General features: G+C 42.9%; 1 protein-coding gene across 6 annotated transcripts in view; it reads right to left on the reverse strand.

The window, feature by feature from the left end:
• Positions 1 to 22100, reverse strand: part of DAPK1 (death associated protein kinase 1) — a 122085-nt gene that overhangs the window by 60716 nt on the left and 39269 nt on the right. For 5 of the 6 annotated variants that reach the window (XM_048849911.2, XM_048849912.2, XM_048849914.2 and 2 more), the window contains exon 3: positions 7411 to 7632. The exons of the other annotated variant lie outside the window; for it this stretch is intronic. In XM_048849911.2, the coding sequence (XP_048705868.1) occupies positions 7411 to 7632 (222 nt within the window). The remainder of the gene's footprint in view (positions 1 to 7410; positions 7633 to 22100) is intronic. 6 annotated transcript variants of the gene reach the window in all.

Raw genomic sequence — 22100 nt, forward strand, 5'->3', positions numbered from 1 at the left:
CTTGCCCCCAAAGAGCTTCCAATCTGAATGGAGAAATCAGATAGTGTGGGAAGGAAAACAGAGGCACCGAGAAACAAAGTGATGGATCCAAGGTCAGTGGAGAGGTGTCCAGGTAGCAGTAGCAGCAGAATGTGCTTGTGACAGAGCATAACCATTCTTCTGCTGTGTTTTCTGCATTTTGCAGAGCCTGGAGCTATCCTATCCTCTTAACATCCAGAGTTGCTGGAAGTAGCCAAGTTCTACTAAGGAACAACAGAAACTAGCAAGTGAGGTGCAGCGGCTGGGGAGGAAGAGAACTGGACACAAAACTGTGAGCAGAAACTGGCTTAGCTACCAGAGTGACAGGGAAAGAACGGCAGGCAGTTAACATTAGATTAGAAGAGGAGGAGGATAGTTTCAGTTCATGAGTCAAACACAGGTATTTCTTGTAAGATTAATGGATGACGGGCCAGAGACCAGAAATTGTAATACTGTTGAGAAAACTTGAGAAAACGTTTGCAGTCAATCATGAAAACTGATCCAAAAGGTTAAAAAAATTGAACAGGATGACAGAATGAAATGAAATATCGCAGATTGGAAGATCCTCGAAGAGATTTCTGATGTTGGTGAACATAGGTGCTGGAACTGCAGCACCCCTTGGCTTGAAGTGGTTTCCATTATATACATGATTTACAGTTTGGTTCAATGGCTCTCAGCACCCACACTATAAAAATTGTTCCAGCACCCCTATTAGTGAATAAGAACTAAATCTGGTACTGAAAAACATTTGCTTCAGAAGGTTTCTGCAATACTATCTTGGAATTTTTATCCAGGTCAGCTTCATGATATGAAAATCAAGAATAGTCTATCCAAGGCTGACAGAAATGTATGTTCAAAACAAGGTTTTGGGAGGACAATGCCCATATATTTCTCTCGAGAAAATATAGCACTATCATGAATATATAGATTTTATTTAATCTTTAGCTAACATACAACTGTAATGAGAGGATGGAATGCTGGAATTAGCCCCTCTGTAGTCTATTGGCCACGTTAAAGAAATAGCTAATGAACAGTGCACAAGAATTATTTTAAAAGGGTACATCCTATTTCTAAAGGAGTTTGCATGCAATATTGCAATCCATTTGGTGAACCAAGAGGTGAAAATCAAAGTTAACAGGCATCAGAAAGGCCTCCTTGAGAATGCATGTTAACAGTTATTGACAGCAACTAAAAAGATGTCTGTACTGACATGCCTCCAGTGGATACTCAAGTTACATAAAGAATACAAATCAGAAATACTGATTTGCTGAAGTGCAGTGACGAGGCAATATTTGCTGACTAATTTGAATTAGTGTTTCAGCTACTAAGAGATTGCAGCTAAACAAAAAACTCTGCAGAAGTTATGGGCAGTGTTTTGTGGCTTCTTTTTTGATTAAGGAGTTATCTGTGTGAAAAGTAAAAACAGAAGATCACTTTAAAAAATGTTGGCATTAGACGTAACTTTACGGTGTCAATACAGACATTAAATAGTTTTTGTAAGATTACACCGGATATACAGTATTCTGGCTCATCCCACAGCAATAGCTGAATATTGGTGTAAAATGAAAAGAATCATAGAATATCAGGGTTGGAAGGGACCTCAGGAGGTCATCTACTCCAAACCCCTGCCCAAAGCAGGACAATCCCCAACTGTCATCCCAGGCCTGACCTTTGTCAAGCCTGACCTTAAAAACCTCTAAAGAAGGAGATTCCACCACCTCCCTAGGTAACGCATTCCAGTGCTTCACTACCCTCCTAGTGAAAACGTTTTTTCTAATATCCAACCTAAACCTCCCCCACTTCAACTTTAGACCATTACTCCTTGTTCTGTCATCTGCTACCCCTGAGAACAGTCTAGATCCATCCTCTTTGGAACCCCCTTTCAGGTAGTTGAAAGCAGCTTTCAAATCCCCCCCTCATTCTTCTCTTCCGCAGACTAAACAATCCCAGTTCCCTCAGCCTCTCCTCATAAGTCATGTACACGTTCCAGTCCTCTAATCATTTTTGTTGCCCTCTGCTGGACGCTTTCCAATTTTTTCACATCCTTCTTGTAGTGTGGGGCCCAAAATTGGACACAGTACTCCAGATGAGGCCTCACCAATGTCAAATAGAGGGGAATGATCACGTCCCTCTATCTGCTGGCAATGCCCCTACTTATACAACCCAAAATGCCAACTGGCCTTCTTGGCAACAAGGGCACACTGTTGACTCAATGATTTCTGGAAGGTGAATTTATATGCAGAGAGAAAATATAGTCAAACTGCCTAATAATGGGTAAAAGCTACCTCAGGATGGATAGAGACAGGACAGAAGGCAAGTTTCAGTTTTGTTACTGGACTAGTTGTTTAAGCATAAACAATGTTAAAGGAGTATGTCCCTAAGAATAGGAATATCAAAACATTAAAGATGCACTTACATACAAGAGTACACTCCCGTTTATCCAAATCTTTCAGACAACCGGGTGTTCAGATAAACAGTCACGTTATTAATATAGGGCTACATGTGGGACTATAAACTGCCTCTACTCACAGTCAGAGCGCTTTTAGAGTTGGCACTAAACTGATCCGCACCTCCAGCGCTCCCTTTAGCTGCTTCCGTTATGCTGCACTGACTTAACCTTTGTCTTCTGTGACTTAGTCCTCTGCCCAGGACACTTCTCCAGTCTTGTCCCTTTCCAGGGTACCAAGTATCCAATGAAATACCAACTTTGCCGTCAGTTCTACCGCAGGACTTCTCCCACAAGAGCTTATCTCCTTCTCCAGAACTTCCCTCACAAAAGCCTGTCTTGCTCCCTGTCATTTTCTCTTTGCAGGAGAGTACTGCCTTCTCTGCAGTCTCTACCCACAATGGAGTTCCCTCAGGAGCTTTACAAACCCAGGGTGTCTAATGGCTCATCATCTACCTCTACCCTTTCTGGCCAGGAATGAAGCAGTCAATCACCCCACAGGTAGAGCATCTCTCTAATTGGGTCCCCCTCCCCTTCTTCTGCAGGTGATGGGGGTTCATCCCATCACAGGTACACAATATGGATTTTGATAACTAGGATTTTCGACTAACTGGAATTATGCTGTATTTAAAAGTCTTTCCAGCATGACATTAAAAAATTCCATCTATTTACATTATAAATTGTTTTTCACAATATCTTCGTGATATGGCTAATTACTAAAGCTTGCTCTCACAGCAATTGCTATATTCAATTATTAAAGGGATTACTATCACTTTATCTTCTCCGTTTTATTCCTGTAATTACACAATTATATGTACTTTGTGATATTAAAATGAATTCAATGTCAGACAGCTTTCTGAACCAGCAAGGCCAAATAGTAATTTCTAAGGAGGGAAGTGAAAAAACTTTCGATTGAAACAATAAGGGGCTTTCTATGTAAGCAAAATATAATTAACTAAGTTGAGGGCTGGCTAGTTCCCTGAGTCCAACACTATCAGTCTTATAACATTCTTCTGAGTGGTCAATAGTTTTTTTCCTAAGAAGTAAGAGCGCTCCCAGCAAGCCCACCACCCCCATTATCTCCTCCATCACCTAGGTTTTGCTCAGAGGCTTGCAGTGCAAGTACTAATCTGACCTCACCCTGCTTAGACGACAAGGCTGAATGAGATCAAAATATGGAAGAAGGTAATTTTAAGGATAATGAAGGTTATATTACACATATATTATATGATAGAAAAATTATCTTTCTAGATCTGATGTTAAATTTTTATGTAATTACATGAGTTTTCTGAAACATTACTTAAGTGTATTAATATAAAAAATTAAACTATAAACAAAAGCAATAGTGAATTTTGAGCCCTTATACAGTCTGTTATAATCCTATTAATAAAATAAGGATTTGTAACGGCTAGCTACTACATACAAAAAACAAATGACTCCACACTGAAAATATCCTAGGAATTGAGAGAAGCAAAACAAACTAGATTTTGCATACACACTTGCAAGCCTTCGGTCTTGCACTAGCAGGTTGGACATTTAAACTCCGAGTGTAAACAAATGAGTCTGTCAAACTATTTATGTTGAGTAGAGCTTAGCAATTACTCAGGGGAGGAATCAAAGTTGTCATAAATTCCAAAGAGTATAAAGTATAATGATATGGAAGTGAGTGGCCTTAGTTAATGCTAAAGTCCTTTTGTTAAACATGTTGCTCAGACATGTGAGAAGAGGACTTTAACATCAATTAACACATGGAATACTGGACACATTTATACTCCAGTATGACTTTTATCCTTGGCACCACGTAGCACTATTTCCATGCACAAAGCACTAGTTCCCAACCTTTCAGGGCTCAGGACTCATTTGTACATATTGATGGCCTGTCATGGCCCAATAAATGGGCTAGGGAGGGGGTTGAGAGCACCTAGAGAGGAGAAGACCCTGGAGGGGAGGTAACAGAGTCCATCCTGCACTTAGCCTGTAGTGGTGGCTCCTGTTCCACGGGGCTGACTTGGTGACCTGGTGTACGGGGTTGCAGTGCTGCTCAGTTTTGGCCCAGGCCCCCAGATGGGGGATTGGGGGCCAAATTTATGAGAATGGTGTTGCACCCTGATGCATGGGGTTGCAGCATCACTCATTCAAATTTGGCCTGGCTGGCTCTCCACTATCATGGACGGGTGGCTGGGCCAAATCTGAGCAGCGCTGTGAGCCCATGCACCAGGCAGGTCCCAATGCCCACAGCGGGGAGCCAAGCCCAGCCAGCCCCATGGGACCAGAGCTGCAGGAGACACCCTTTGAAACATCCTTGGGATTGAATTTTGTGTCACAACTCAGATGTTAAAATAGCTAGAGGACGTGATAAATGACATCCCTGGAAATAACAAGTCAGAAAAAATAAGTCACAGTACATTCACTCTGCATTGATGCAGCATTTAAGGGGTCTGGAAGAAGGGACGGATTGGTAGGTCTTCCAATGCTAATTATAAATCTTCAAGAAGTTTTATCATGCAAAATATTTGTAGAAACGAAGAGCTTACATTTTTTCACTCTTCTCCTCCTTAATTATTATCAATGCAGTGTAGACAGGGAGCACAAATTAAAGCAGCTAAGATGATAAATACCAGACAGATAAGTAGAGGCATGGTAAACAATCATATGTAGGACAGCTGTAGATACGTTTCAACAAGTTTATTAGGATTTATAGTATGTATAAAATCACAAGAAACATCCGTGGGAATTCTCCTCTTCTCTAACTTTGCTTCCTTCCTAAATCCCTATTGTTAATTTGTGTGTTGGTTAATAGGGGGGAAAAAAAGCATTGTATACACCAGGGGTCTCAAACACGTGGTGCGTAGGCCGCATGCGGCCTGCAGGGTTATTTTCTGTGGCCCACCAGCTCCCCACGGCCCCCCCAGCATTTACCAAGAGCGGCTCCGGCCCAGCGCACACCGGGGGGCAGGGCAGGCTCCCTGCCTGCCTGCCCTGACCCCACCGCTCCGGGAAGCGGTCGGGACCTGGGGAGCGGGGGAACAGGGGTCTGTGTGTTGCCCTGGCCGCTCCTCCAGGTACCTCCCGCAAAGCTCCCATTGGCCGGGAACGGGGAACTGCAGCCATTGGGAGCTTCGGGAGAGGTACTGGCCAATGGGAGCTTCGGGGGAGGTACCTGGAGGAGCGGCCAGGGCAACACACAGACCCCTGTGCCCCCTCCCCCAGGTCCCGGCAGCTTTCCAGAGCAGCACAGGGGCAGGGCAGGAAGTGGGGAGCCTGTCCTGCCCTGCCCCCGGTGCGCACCGGGCTGGACCCGCCCCCTGAACCCCTCCTGCAGCCAAACCCCCTGCCCTGAGCCCCCTGCTGCATCCCACACCCCTCCTGCACCCTGACCCCCTGATGCACCCCTCCTGTGCCCCAACCCCCTGCCCTGAGCCCCCTGACGCACCCCACACCTCTCCTGAACCCCCTGGGGGGCAGGGAGGAGCGGAGTTGGGGTGGGGATTTCAGGGAAGGGGTGGGAATGGTTGCAGGGAAGGGGTGGGAAGAGGCGGGGCCTCACAGAAGGGGTGGAGTGGCGGCAGGGCCAGGGCAGTGGGGTGCTCAGTGGTGCGGCCTTTGGGCCAATGTACTAGTCCTCATGTGGCCCTCGTGGTCATTTGAGTTTGAGATCCCTGGTATACATACAGTGTCCTAAAGTATAAAACTATAAAAGAAGGGAAGGGGACAGTTTTAAGTGTACAAACTAGTAAGCAGAGAAACACAATCAGCACAAAAGGAAAAGAAAAACCAACATAGTGACAAAACAGAACCCCGGCCAAGATTCTGGTGCCAGTTTCCAATTGTGAGTGGTTGCTAGAGTTTTCACGACTATTTCTCCTGGGATAACCTAAATTTCAGCCTTTACGCCTTTGAAACGTAAGTGGAGCATTGGTGTACAGGCCTGCAATTAAACCTGTCTGTCATACTGATCAACGTTAAATAATGCCATAGCCTTGTTTTTAATAATACTTAGCATGAAACTGAATTTTGGCTAGAACCCCCCATTCTCTAATGCTTCAGTAAAGCAAGAAGTGCTCAAAACACACACACAAATAAATACTAGTGCTATGCTGTGCTTCATGGGTGTGACCTAGAGCTTCACTTGTCCCAGTTCTGGCTTCTTGTTCTGTGTAAATGGTGATTCTGGTAAACTGAGTCTGACCAATACTGCAGCACCACAGGCCATCAAAAGTGTACAAAGAATGTGCTTGCCGCTGCCGAAAAGCACTTTTGGGGCCTTCCCTTAAAAGTGGTCTCTGTGTTTATCCTCTGTGTTCCCTCTGCGAGGGAATTTTAAGAACGGAAAGGAACTATCCAAAACCATTTCTTACAAATGTATTTTGCCCCCATCCCACCCATTAATACTAGCCTTGCATGCAAGGTAAGAAGCATATGAAAGACAAATGCAGGAATATAAAAGCTCAGATTAAGTTTCAACATTGCAGAATAGCAACATACATTGGGTAAATCCTGTTTAGTTATACAGATGTAAAAATGTGTCCAGTAGTGTTACTCTGAATTTACACCAATATAATGCAGAAAAAAATTGGCCCACTATAATAATTATGAATCAAATCACCATCTAATTTGGTTCTTAAAATCTATGTATCTAACTGGAGATATGTAGCTGAATGTTACCTTTGGATATCACCATAATCATAGTGACTAAAGTAGCAAGTAGAAAGACCTACACTGGATCTATTGAACTGTGATTCTACCTCTGGATTTTGGGCAAGCTATTTCACCAAAAATGAACTACTATGAGTTGCAAGTCTAACCTGGAATAAAGAGCTCTCAAAACACCAAGACTCACCTGCATTTATACAGGAAGTTCATTAAGTTGTTACCACTCTGAAGGAAAGCCCCTACTTCCCAAACACAATCTCCACCATGCCCCAAGCCCCTCAAGAGCTACTTACAGTTCCAGAATAAGAATAACATCTGTTTTGTTTTCATAAACATCATGCAGTGTGATCACATTGGGGTGCTGAATCTCTTTCAGTATGTTAACTTCTCGCTCAATGTCTTCTCTACTCACTCCCCGTCGGCTGGATTTTGTTCTCCGTTTCTTGATGAATTTTGCAGCATACTGTAGACCAGTACTCTTCTCACGACATTTTTTCACTACAGCAAACTGCCCACTAAAAGAAGCAGGAAGAGAAGGGGGGAAAATCTGATTCTAGGAACTATAAAATTAGGGACAGTTTATGTTTACTACTGCTGGAGGAAACTATTGTTGCTTTGAACTAACAAGTCAGCAAAAATGCATCATTGCTTTTTTGCACAATCCAGCACAACACATAAACAAAGCTACAGGCGGTAAGGAAGGAGGTGTTAAAATGTTTCTTACATACAGACTCAGACTAAGGTCAGAAGGGACCATCATGATCATCCAGTCCAGTGGTCACCAACTGGTAAATCACGATCAACTGGTCGATCCTGGAATCTCTGACAGTCTATCGTAATCTCTGGCTGCTAAAAGTCCGGCGGCACAGCGGGGATAAGGCAGGCGCCCTGTCTGCCCCAGCCCCACGCTGCTCCTGGAAGTGTCCAGAATGCCCCTACAGCCTGCAATAAATCTACAGGTAATAGATTTATTGTCCACAGTGGCAAAAAAACTGGAACTGTGACAGATAACTGCATAATTCTGGGATAGTCACTGAAAAAAAAAATACTGCTTTCCAGGCTTCTCCGTTCTCTAAAATAACTTTGTTTCTTTATTTACCCCCAGACAAATTACCTTCAATTTCTTTGAAGTGGAATTCAATACCATCAATACTCACTTATCCCTGCCCTGCATATTTTGTTTTAAATGGTTTCAGGTAGTTTGGCTTTATTTCTTTTTTGAACACAGAAAAACGTAAGCCTACTTCTTGACATTGTATCAACTAGCCCACTAGAAAAGTTTTCAAGAGGAAAAAAAAATAACTTGTTATTCAGGAAGACAAGACCATGACACCCTTAAAAATGAAAAAGACCACTGATTTAAAGGATGTGTGAATCAAATAAAGTTGTTGACCCACTGTCTTGTTGGGTTACAAGGCTTTTGTTGGACCTTAAAACACACAGTGATTCAAAGCAAAACACCTCAAGAACGTATTTGCTGCTTTAAATGAATAGCATTTGTAACACTGTGTGATTTTCTGATTATGTTTTTTTAAAACAGCAAACTATCTACACGAGAATTCTCTAGGACGACTGTTCATGTTATTATATTGAGAATTTACAGAATTACGACAACAGAAATTAGAACCAGGAAAATCCTTTGAAGCCAGATAGTCCCTTCCTTTGGCCAAAGCAGGTTTGTTCTCTAAAGTATATTTTCTAGTAAACCTAAACTAAATCAAGGCATACTGTAGACAGCTGTATAAAGCATTTAAAACACTTGTGGCATTTTGCCTCAATTAAAATATATGTACTTTTCAAATTTAAACTAAGGAACCCATCTTTCGGACATAAAGATACCTGAAAAACAAACTTAAAATGTATATATTGCTTTTGCGTGAAAGTAAGGATCACGTCCGATAAAATCTTTAACAACTGAGTTGCTGAAGATTCCACAGCCATAACTGAGCAGGTTCCTGCAGAAAAAAATTAACGTGTGATTCATAACAAAAGTATTTATTGACAAGTAGTTTAAAAAAATAAAATAGGTTTAGATAAGGATCTATATATTTGTCTACTTTATAATCTGCATCCAAGTCCCACGAAGTTTCATAATATTATGCAACATATTTATCCCCTTCTGAGAATACTGTACCATGGTATATTAAAAAAAAAAAAAGATTTTAAAAAAGTGTCTGGCCTTAACTAGCCATTTTAAAATGCAGATGACAATGTAATCTTTAGAGTTTATTTTTTAAAAGGGAAACATTTGATAGTTCTGTAGTCTCAGTAGGCAATGGACCAGATCGTTAGCTCTGACTGAGGAGCATTCAGGACAGCTACAAGAACACAAGGACAAAGATTCCCTTTTTGCTTTCCGACATAGGGGCCACTCTGCACCAGCAGGCCCATTACCAATAAAAACTGGAGCAGCTTGAAGACTGCTTTAATCTGTGCTAGCTGACAATGACGCAAAGGGGCTGTGTCCTAGCCAGATCCTCTTTTCCAAGTCACTTTAACTACACAGGGAGAGGGGTAGCTTAGAGCCAATGTAACATCTCCTTACATGGGGAGAGATTCTCTAGGGTCAGATTGTCTAGCTTTAGGATCCACTTTGCACTGATGAAAAAGTTATAAGTAAGGCTATGTTTTAGTCACAGGTCACGGGCAGTAAACAAAAATTCACAGCCTGTGACCTGTCCATGACTTTTACTAAAAATACCCATGACTAAAACTTGGGCCGGGGGCTGCGAGTGCTGGGCGCGGGGCAGTCCAGGGCTGCTGTGAGTTCTGAGGGAGGTAGCCCAGGGGATCCTGCTGGTGGTGGGGGCGGGGGGGAGGAGGGGGAGCAGCATGGCCCAGGACCCCTGCTGGTGCTGGGGGGGAAGGTTGGCAGGGCTCGGTGGGCTGCTCCCACCACAAGTGCCAGCTCTGCTGCAGCTCCCACTGGCTGGGAACCACAGCCAATGGGAACTGAGGGGGCGGGGCCTGCAGGCACAAGCAGCATGCAGCACGGAGCTCCCTCCTGGCCCCTTTGCCACCTAGGAGCTGCAAGACCGTGGGAGCCGGGGAACCCCCCACCCCTAGGTATGTGCCCCCCTCCCAAACACCCAAACTGTTCCTGCTGGCCAGCTCGGGCAGCCCCTGAGCCAGCACCAGCAGCTGCAGCAGTCATGGAATCCATGACTTCCGTGACCCCCAAGATAAATGCGCAGCCTTAGTGATAAGTGACTGGAGCGGGGCCCTGAATTGGCATGATAGTGCTCTGTATTCCCATACACAAGAGAACAAGTTCAATTCCTGGCATTTTTCTCCTTCTGTTGGAAGGGATTGGAGAAGCTGTGGGGTTCTCCACACATCTGCACAGACTATAAAACACAGAAAACCCAGGCTCAGCTGTACTTGAAAAAGCAGTCTGCTACTTTGGAAACCGTCACCACCAAATGATTGAGCCAGCGGATCACCATAGCTCAAAAACAGTAGTCAGAAAACAGAGATATGTCAGCTTAGTAGGGGAACTTCTGAATGAGCTAAAATGATCAAGTGGTAAGAGGTCTTCACACTCTCTTAGCTGATTTGCATTCTATGACTTGATTGAGAATGCACAGACTTCTATGTTCCTCTGACAGGCAAGATTACAACCAATCTCCATCCAGGATTTTCTTTTTCTCTAGGGTTCCCTCCTGCTTCTCCAACTTGAGTCCTTCAAGTCTGAAACCCTACTGTATTTCCCCAACTAAAGTGGTGAGACAGTATCTTGTGAAGTCTGGCAGGATGGAAGTCTACGCTATCGAAAGCAAGTTATCTGGTAAATGGTAACTATTTGCCTTTCTATGGTTAGGTCTGTAACAGCACTGAGGCTGGGTTCTGAATCATACACAGCACCCTATGGCACTGTCTGCAATGATAAACATAAACATATGATCACACAGCATAAAACAAGATTTCCATCAGAATGGACAAAAACTGTTGGTTTAACCACAAGCAGCTGATGCAATGTTAAAACACATGGAGGATTTAACAACATTCTACTACAGATTTTACCACTATGTAATTTCCCAGCACTTAAAAAGGTTGGTGAGAAAAACACCCTATGGAAGGAGAACAAGAGACTTGAGGCTGAACTAGAAGAGCAAGGTTGATAGTGAGGGAAGGAGGGGAATGGAAACCACTGACCTCGTCACACACTCCTTCCAAAGGAGAAGCCCTGATCTAAGACACAGCAATAAAGAGGAGATGCTGGAACTACAGAAATATTAATGTGAAACAGTTGAAAGACTTATTATTATTTACAGCACTCTAATGTTCTAAGTGTTTACAGTGCCCCCAGCAGCTCACAATCCACTTTGTGTACATGTAAAAAGCTACCCTGTTATTCCAAATGTACACCCTTCTGTGGGATATATGAAAGCCACCCTTACATCAAAGAACAATTAAGCAACCATTACACAGTATAAAGAACTAAACACAATTTTCCACCAAAAAACTACTAAGGGCTAACCACACACACACGAGATACCTGCTCCAGCCACTGCTTGATTTAGATAGCAAAAACAGATCCAATATGAACCTGGCAATTTACTAGAGGCTAGTCTTGAAAAACCAACATTGTTTTAGTATGTGGATATACAATGGATTCCGAAATCCAGTCAAATCTGGGATTTGAGTACAAAATCCAGTAGGTTTACTAATGACTGTTTTGTCAGTTCAACATATGCAGTTAATCTTCTGAAGAACCTTGCTCTTTGATTTCTGATCTTCAGTCCTTGCAGGAAATTGCTCTTTAACCCCTCTATCTGCAAAAAGCAACAATTAATTTTTGGTTTATTTCTTTTTAATCTAAAAATGACTTGCAAGTATTTTCAAATAATGCATTAAGTGTAGAGTTCTATGCTGAAGAAAGGAGGCACCCACAGTGGCATTGGAACAATTTTTATAGTGAGGATACTGAAAGCCATTGAACAAAACTGTAAACCCTTTACATGATGGAAACCATTTCAAGCCGGGGGTGCTGCCGCATCCCCACCACCCATAGGCGCTTTACAACCTAAGGCACTGAAATTTGTCTCCCACCAACGAAAGCATCCTGTTACAGTGACACAGTAACACCTCCTGAACAATTCTGAACCATTGCTGATGTACTGTGGGCGATGCAGTGCGACTGCAAACTCCACGTGACCTATGATGACCCTAACAGTCCTCCAGCGGCTGTCCCATAATGCCCGACACTGACAGCTCTGCTCACAGTTGTGAAGTCCATTGCCCAGGGTTCACGGACATGGGAAGGGGTTCTCCCCACCACTTTAAAAATCCAGCACACTTTTGAAAAGCCTTTTCCCGATTGCCTAGCTTAGCAAGTACACTTTGTAGCTCTCTCTTGTTGTGTGCACCTGCTCAACCAACCATGCCAGCTGCATGCTCCAGACATACTCCCACCTGGAGTAGACAGAAGTTATTGGATCTCCTGGGCCTGTGGGAGAAGACACTGTACTGTGCAGGCACAGCTACAGACTACCTGTAGAAACATGGAAATCTACCAGCAGATTGCATGGGGAAAGCTGGAGAAGGGGTATGACAGGGATCAGAAGCTGTGCCATGCGAAAGCAAAGGAATGGAGGCTGGCATACCAGGAGGCCAGGGAGGCCAATACTTGATCTGGCGCCAAGCTGCAGTCCTGTCTCTTCTACAAAGGGCTGCATATTATACTTGGTGAAGATCCTGCCACTACCCCACACACCACTGTGGATACCTCTGAGGAGCCCAAGTCACGTGCCTCTGTCATGAATAGCAAGGATCAGGAGGGAGAAGGATAGGGGATATGCGAGCAGGAGGTCCAGTTATGCTGTGAGCCAGGACCTGTTTGAGACTCCACCACAGTCCAGTCAATTCCAGCAGGCGAGCATGGGCGAGCTCAATGTAGGGGAAGGGTCCTCACGTAAGTGTGTGATTGCATTTTGTATTACCATGTTTAAGTGTACAGATGATGTCCAGCCCAACAGGATGACAGAGGTACTGATTTTTCATTACTTTACTCATACTAGAAGAGGTAGCAGTACAACAGAAAGAGGAAGTGTTGTTATCCGCTTTTCATTCCCTGTAGAATTAGCTGAAAGAGGCCGTGCTGAGCAGTTTACGTACACAGGGATGTCCACTGACTCCTCCCAAAAGGCCTCAAAATAAACTTTCATGGAGATGCTCTACAATCCTCTCCCGAAGGTTCCTAGGGATGGCAGCCTTATTTCTTCCTCTGCAGCAGGACTTTTGCCCACGCCTGCCTGCAACGACTTTGGCAGGCACCATGGCAGTAAACAGGCTAGTGACACAGCCCTGGGATGCCAGCAGCAGCTTTGTTACTCTCAGGAGCAAGGTATCAGCTACAATTACCACTGCCTGTGCAAAACAGTTCCAGTGCTCAGTGTCATTGTGATGTCCATGGAATCAGGGTCTGAAATTTTATTATTTCATGCAACCAAACAATTCCCTCCTCACTCTCCCCAGCCACTCGTCCCTGGTGGGCCACACTCGCCATGGCTGGGGCTGGAGAGTGATGCTGTGCACAGGCACAAGTGTCAATAAGCATGTTATTTGTTTAAAATTTCAGAGGAGCACAGGAAGGGAGATCTGAAACTTAACTTTTGCTTTCCATTGTGACTACATTGACAATGATGCTGTTTTCTGTAGCGGCTGCCATTGCAGCCTTGAGGGTCCCCCCCCACCACCCTTGGAACACCCGATTCTGATAAGGAGGAGAAAGAAGAGGACATGGGGGAATATGTTCGGTGAGATGCAGCATTGTCTTGCTGTATCAGACCATGAAGAGAAGGCTGGGCGGTTGAATACTGCAGACAATATGGAGAGGGAAAGAACAGACAGGAGAAAGGTGCAGGATTCAGAGAGGGAGATGCACCAGGACACAATGGGGCTTCTCTGTCAGCAAACAAATGCTGAAGATTCTCACTGACCTACAAGTTCAACAATCAGAGGCTCGCCTCCATTTGCAGCGGATGGAGAACTACATTTCAGCAGCTCCCTATACTCCTGACATTCCACATGGCATCAGAAGCCCCATCCATAGCCTTGCACTCCATGCTGGGTGACAGTAAGGAGAACCACAGATTCACTTACACAGACCTAGGAGAGCCATGGCTGCTGTATATATAGCCAAAATGAACTGAAATGGACATGAATGTTCTTTCCCTTTAAGTGGTATTTTGTTAATGTATTTCAGAAGTTTTGTCATTTTTATAGCACTTTTTTTCCTAAATAATTCATCTTTATTACTTTGCAACATATGCTGCAGAATGCCTAGCACTACTGAAAGCATCCACCACCTGTTATTGTACAAGGCGAGAGAACTCATAGGATCCGTGAGAGTGTAATAATTATAAATGCACAGCAAGCACCACAAAATTAATAGGGGTATTAACAGTGTTATATTCATAAAAAGTACACCAAGCACCATACAATCCCTAACAGACCCCAAAACTTCAGGGCCAGGTAGAGCACAATCCAACAAAACATATTACTGAGGTTGACTGTTAAATTGCTCTTTTAAGACCTCCCTCAGTAGCATAGCTCTGCATTGAGCTCTTCTAATTGCACTTGTGTCTGGATGTTCAAAGTCAACTGGCAGCCACTCCTCCTCCATGCCCTCCACCCCAGCAGCAACTTCTCTCCCTTTGCCCCAGAGCTATTATGCAGGGCACAACAAGCTGCTATAACCACTGGGATATTTTTCTCACTGAGATCCAGTCTTTGAGTAAACAGCGCTATTACCAGCATCTCTGCAAATGACCAAAAGCACATTCAACTGTCATTTGGAACCTCCTGAGCTAGTACTTAAATCTTTCCTTGATGCTGGAGAGGTGGCTGGTGTTCAGCTTTATGAGACAGGAGTAGGCTGGGTCCCCCAAGATCACTATTGGCATTTCAACGTTGCTAATGGTAATCCACTGTTCAGGAAAGAATGTCCCCTCTTGTAGCTTCCTGAACAGTCCTGTGTTCTCAAATCTGTGGGTGAAGTGTCACCAGAGATCCAGCAACACTTTCATAATCACAGAAAAGTAGCCCTTTCAGTGGAAGTGCTCTGTGGGAAAATGGGCTGGTGCCAAAATAGGAACATGCATGCTGTCTATCACCCTACCACAGTTCGGGAACCCCATTGCTGCAAATCCATCCACTATATCCTGCACATTACCGAGAGTCACAGTCCTGCATAGCAGAAGACCATTAATGGCCCTCCATATTTTGCATGACAATTGCCGCCAGGGTGGATTTTCCAACTCCACAATGATTTCCCACTGACCATTAGCAACCCAGAGTTGCAAGTTCCACAGAATGAGCAGCACTCACTTCTCAACTGTCTGCTCAGTTCTCATTCTGGTGGTCCTGCATTAGATGGCTGGGCAAACTTGGCATACAGATCCAGGAACGTGGCCTTGTGCGTCTGAAAGTTCTGCAGCTATTTCTCGTTTTCCCTGAACTGCATTAAGATGTGACCCCACCAGTCAGTGCTCATTTCTATGGTCCAGAAGAAATCTGGCTTGCATGAAACGGTCATGTCCCCTTCTGCTGCAGTTCTTCCTGCCACTCTACAAATACCAGAGAATTGTTTGTCCTGTGTTTGCAATGCTCATGACAGTAGCACAGAGCTGTGTGGACTCCATACTTCTGTCAGAGATGGACAGCGTGAAGTGCCGTACGGGCTTGTGGGATTTTAAAAAGAAGTGTGAAAATTATGGGATATGGATGGCACTATGGGATGGAGAAAACTGCATGATGGGAACTTGACCCCAGGCTCCCAGTCACCCCTGCACAACTCATTTCTGCCCCACCATGCATTGCCACAAAACAGTGCGCCAGACGGTGGTTATTTGTACACTGGGATACCTACGTATGGTGCACCGCACTGAGCATCCACACAAGCACTTCTGATAAGTACGTGCAGCACTGATGCAAGGAGACAAGTATGAATGCTCATGAGTGATATACTAACTGTGGCACCTTTACGCTGAAGTAATTTGCGTCATCGAAAGTTTGTTGTGTAGACATGGCCTAAGTAGTATTAAAAACCATGCCTTTTCCCACACCTGCTCCACATTTTGGGTACCCTCTCGGGTGATTTCCCAGCCAACCTGTTAGAGCACGAAGCTGACCTATTGGGGACAAAGGATGGGAGTCCAGGTAAGAGAAGTAGTTTTTTTAAACATATGGCACAGTTTTTGCAAAAATTTTATTTCTCTATACCCCAAAGGTTATATTACCTAAATCTACTGAAAGGTGTTCCAAAACTACACCACATCATTTAAAAACAAATGCCATTCACTTGACTCCTTATATGGATTGGTTGCAACCATGCTCTAGTGGGGTTCTATGATTGAGAACTACTTTAGAGAATTGTGCAGTGTCTGAAATGAATAAGGTAAAACATTTTTTTCTTACATGCTGAATAGCCTTCTTAGTCTTCCTATTTGTGGTATTCAGTACATAATAAGAAACAACTAGCTGTGGGATTAAGTACTGTATCTACAGATCACCTTTACGCCGTACTCAAATGGCTACTTCATGGCTGTGACCTCAAAGCCAAGCCATTTTGTTTTTTTCCTCCCTTTTCCTTTTCAAAGTGTAGGAAAAACAAACAAATGCCATTTTACTAAATAAGAACTATTAGGACTGCTGCATGCAAACTATAGTCAGCTATACAATGACTGGCTCAATTCCTTCCAGTGATTTTCTCTCATTGCTCACCTTCGTTTTGAGTGCAGCATACATTCACTACCTTTTATAAAGTAGCAAGACACACAGATGTTATGTAGTTTTGGTTGTTTACTGCAGGAATCACATGAATTAGTGTCATTTTAGGGACAGCTAAACTGAAATAAGAGGTAAATCACAGAAACATGCACACACAATATTCTATGGAAAATATAACTCGTTTATATCAGCTTTTTTTTTTTTTAAACACTCAGGGCTAGATCAAGTTAGACAGTGAAATACGATGACTGGTTGGTGTGAGAACAAATACTTTCCTTAATAACAGTAATTTGTTTTGTGATCTCATAATTCCTATTGAACCAGTAGTTAATTATTACTCTAAATCCGCTCCTTTCAGGGCACTTGGCATCATGCCTCCAATGCCTCTATATACAGTACAATGATTTAAAAAAAACCAAAACCAAAACCACCAACAACCTGTTTTTGACCAGTTATCTTATTAACTGAAAACCAATGTTTGTGTTTCAGAATTTTCATCCCTTAAAAAGTTATAAGCTGCCTCTCATAATGCAGTGTGCAAAAATGATATGATCCAGTGACAGACAATTGACTCTAAAGCACTCTAAATCCCAGTGCTCGTTTTTTGGCTTCAGTTCTTCTTTAGCATCCTTACAACACAACTACTAATTAGCAGAAATACGGACAGTTGCAACGGCAGTCACAGACATTTTAGAACCATAACCACAAAATCCGATTTCCTTACAAGAAGGTACCCCAGCTGAAGATAGTCCTTTTAAAAAAGGACTATCAGAATCATAGTAATTAAAGATGGGAGAGACTTATTAGCTATGCTAAATCTATCCCCCCTCCCAGGGCAGGATTATTTTCTACAATATATTTTCAAATACTTTTTCCAGACGAGTTTTAAGATGTCTCAAGGGGTAGTGCTTCACTATTTCACTTGAAAGACGAGATCTAATAAGATTTAATAATGTACACCTACACCTTGAATACTGCATGCAGTTTTGCTCATCCCAACTCAAAAAAGATATATTAGAATTAGAAAAGGTACAGAGAAGGGCAACAAAAATGATTAGGGGTATGGAACAGATTTTTCAGCTTGGAAAAGAGACAACTAAAGGGAGGATATGATAGAGGTCCATAAAATCATGAATGGTGTGGAGAAAGTGAAAAAGGAAGCGTTATTTACTCCTTCACATAACACAAGAACCAGGGATAACCCAATGAAATTAATAGGCAACAGGTTTAAAACAAACACAAGGAAGTAGTTCTTCATACTATATACGGTCAACCTGTGGAAATAGTTCCCAGTGGATGTTATGAAGACCAAAAGTAGAACTGGGTTTAAAGAAGAATTAGATAAGTTCCTGGAGAATAGGTCCATCAATGGCTATTAGCCAAGATGGCCAGGAATGTAACTGCTCTGGGTATCCCTAGCTTCTGACGGGCAGCAGCTGGGCCTGGATGACAGATGAATCACTTGATAATTGCCTGTTCTGTTTATTCCCTCTGAAGCATCTGGCATTGGCCACTGTCACAAGACAGGATACTGGGCTAGACAGACCAGTGGTCGGACTCAGCATGGCCGTTCTTATTTTGCTGTCAAGAACTTTTACTGATATTTTGTCTTACATTCCTGAATTTCATTTTCCCCAGCAAAAGAAAAGGGGGCTGAGGTGAGTCCACCTGGTTGGACTATGAGGGAAACTGCATTCTGCCCACAGAGCCATGCAAGCTTCCCAACAAATCACTCAATAAGGCTGAGGTTGGAGGAATGGGGAGGGGGAACACATACCTTTCCTTTTGCCTCTGGCTTTTCTCAGCCTAGCTCTCTCCTTCAAACCTAGAGAGGCACCAGCCACTGCAAATGCCTCAGAAGGGAAAAAGTGAAGTAAAGGGGACAAACTCCCACAAAACTAAATATAGCCCTGGGAACCTGGCTGGGAATTAGACTGACACATTATGGAGTCAAATTATTAGTCTAAAAAAAAAAGTTACTTATCTTTCGTAACTGCTGTTCTTTGAGATGTGTTGCTCATGTTCATTCCATGCTAGATGTGTGCATGCAGCATGCACAGTTGCCAGAGATTTCTTCCCCCCCCCCAAGTGGTATCTATAGGACCGGCTCCAGTGCCCTTTGGAGCCACACACATACCCCTAGCATGGAATGGATGTGAGCAAGCACTCGAAGAATTTAAAATTAAGTTTGGAATTTCCCTCAGAAAAACTCTGCAGTAGGGAGGATTTGTGGAGCCTCCTGATGCTATGGGTGCAGGTAAAAAAAACAACAACCCTAAAGAGAACTACAGAGGACAGGGCATTCCCCTGCTGTTAGGTCTGGTTCTGTCCCCAAGCTGCAAGCACTCTCAAGCACTATTGTAATGGAGCTGTAGAATGTAGCATGAAGAATGTTTTTCCAATATTTGTTTTTTGTAAATGTCTGTCTGCTCATCTTCTAACTATTCCTTTTCTTTAAAATAAAATTGCTGCAACATTAAAAAAATTCAAACAATACCAAATAATCCATAGTGGATTTTTTCTTGAGAGACTGATTTTGTAAGGATGCTCTCAAACTACACGGATTATTTTAACTTCAGTTTCTCAAGAAGACAAAACACTTAGGGCCAGAATCTGTATTTAATTATGCTTTTATAATCCATAGTAACTTCACAGAAGTTTCCCTGGGTTTTCAATTGGCTATGTATAATTTGAGACCTTTTATGAAGTGCAAGCACATAACTTCTCAGGCTTGAGGAATGTAAGTGCTGTGCAATTAGCACCACACACTCATGAATAGTTTTAGAGCATACTGTTCCCTATGAAGAAAGTTTCCATACTGAGAGGATGTGGGTTTTTAAAATATTAGATAGCAGATCTATGCAAAAAATGGTTTACTGCTTCAGAATGTAATTAAATTAAAGCAGTTATCTGCCCATCATCCAGCAAAACAAACATGTTTGCTGTTAAAATAGCCTTCTTTATTTCATACTTCCATCTCTGAATGAATCTGTTTGGTCTAAAACAAAGGCTCTCAAAAACGTTACTTATTGTGTACCCCCTTCCAGATCTACTAGCTGCCCGTGTAACCCCTACCCTTCTCATCACTGATACTGTGTGTGTTCTTCTTAACACTACCAGTCTTTAGCCATCTGTCCATATTTAATTGTTACATACGGATATAGTTATAGTGCGACATATACAACCCCTCCAAAAACACCCGAAGTTCTGAACTCAGACTGAACAGTTGCTAGGCAACTGAACCCAACTGTACAGTGATTGGAGGCAAGGGCTCTGTTCATCAGTATCTCTGTGTATCTGTGTTCTCATTGGTGCATCTTGAAGTAAATTTACTACTATATTTTATAAAACAAATTTTCCCACAGACTTTTAAAGCTTCATCTGAGTAGCCCATTATTAAAATGCAATAAATAAATAAAATCCACCATTACATCATTTCTCCCATGTACCACCTCAGAAATGTCTCACATTAATACCCTCAGGGGTATGTGTACACAGTTTGGGAACCCCTCATCTACAACATACAGAAACCCAAGTCTCTTCCTCAGAATTTAAACATATCGTCACTCTCTTGAGCACAAGCTCCAAGACACTTTTCTTCAAATATATCTGACATTTGTAATTGTGTATGCTCTATCAACTTGAAAATTCCCTGGTCTCTTGTAGGAAAGGAGATATGTGGTGGAGGTGAAAGAGCAAGAGGATGGATGGAAAAAGCCCTGGGATAAAGAATTTAGTACTATCTTTCTATGAAAGGTAAAGGAACCAAAGCCACCTCCAGCTCTTATAAAAATCTCACTGTCAGTTACCTCCGTCAATTACCACTATCATCATCCATTCTGACTTCTTGGCATGAAAGATGTCAGGGCTTCCTCAGACATTTAGAACCATAAAGTTATGGTTTGGGGTCAGCATACAGTCAGAATTTGGGAAAACATGTCCAAAAGACAGACAAGGTTTCTGCAGAAACTGTAAAGGACTGTGGGCTCAGTACGCATTCATCCCTACCCTCCCCATCCTTCATTTACAGTGCTAGCAATAGTGTCAACATGGATATAACAATGACCTCCTTCTCCTGCTTTACAGTAAGGCTCGTGCACTGTTCTTTTTAGGGTTGTGCTTTGCGCACACTGTTGGGCTATCACATGCATTCACAGGTCTTGCAAAATATACAGTATACCATGTGAGGAACACAAGAGAAACCCTCTCGTGCATATGTTGTGACAGAGAGCCATTTCCTGAAATATCTTTGGGAGATCTTATTAAATTAAGTCAAGTATCTTTGGAGTCCACCATATTATACACAAAAGTTATTATTATGTGGGCCTGGATGATCAAAGGACTACATTGAACAATGTGGCAGACAAGAATGAACTTTTGGGACAATACAATATTTCTGGGAAATATCTAGGGGAAGGTGAATGCAAATCTGTGCACCTCTTGCCTCTAATCAGGCAAAAACCGAGGCCTTTGTAGCTATACCCTGAGGAGAAGATGATTGTCTCCCGATTACTGGTTCTTAGGGTCCCTAGATCAAAGGTCCAAACTGTATAAAGGAGGAACTCACAGGTTCACAGGCGTGCTTGTTCTGAGTTCACAACTGTTATGAATTTGTAACCACAGACAAGCCCCTTGGTGGGGCTTGAAAGACTGATCACCTGCCAGAAGCCTAGTTGGAGTTGGGGATGATCTTTGGTAAGCTCATTAGCATGTGCGTAGGTTCTTTTATTGTTTTTAATGTTGTTTTCTGTAACGCTTTCACCTTAATATATGTGCTTGCTTAGAAAGGACTATGTAATAACTTCTAACTGTGGCAATTACACCGTTTATAGCCTCTGAGGAGAAAGCAAAGCTTAAGCAGTCTGACTTGCTGGGGAACTCGCAGTGTAGGAAGGGAATTGAGCAGCCTGGAAAAACCCCATTTGCGAGGGAGAAAGATGTGAGTCTCAAGCCAAAAAGTGACTGCTGAGAAGATGGAAACCAAGAGTGGGTACCCTTACTGGACTCTGAAGGGGAAATACAGGTGCAGTTGCCCTGAAGTGTGACATATGTCATTTGCATTAAAATAGTTGTGGAATCATTTACACAAATTCCCACCATCACCCCATTTAGTTGGAAACAGGATGAGCCACTATCAATATGGTTAGAGCTGGTAAACTATAATGAATAGTGTACTATCTTGCCATGCTATTTGAGCATTAACTGGTGCCAATGGAGTTTCAGACACTCAGTACCATATTCAAAAGACTAC

The sequence above is a fragment of the Caretta caretta genome, chromosome 5 (genome assembly GCF_965140235.1).
Source record: "Caretta caretta isolate rCarCar2 chromosome 5, rCarCar1.hap1, whole genome shotgun sequence".
NCBI classification, from domain to species: domain Eukaryota; kingdom Metazoa; phylum Chordata; order Testudines; family Cheloniidae; genus Caretta; species Caretta caretta.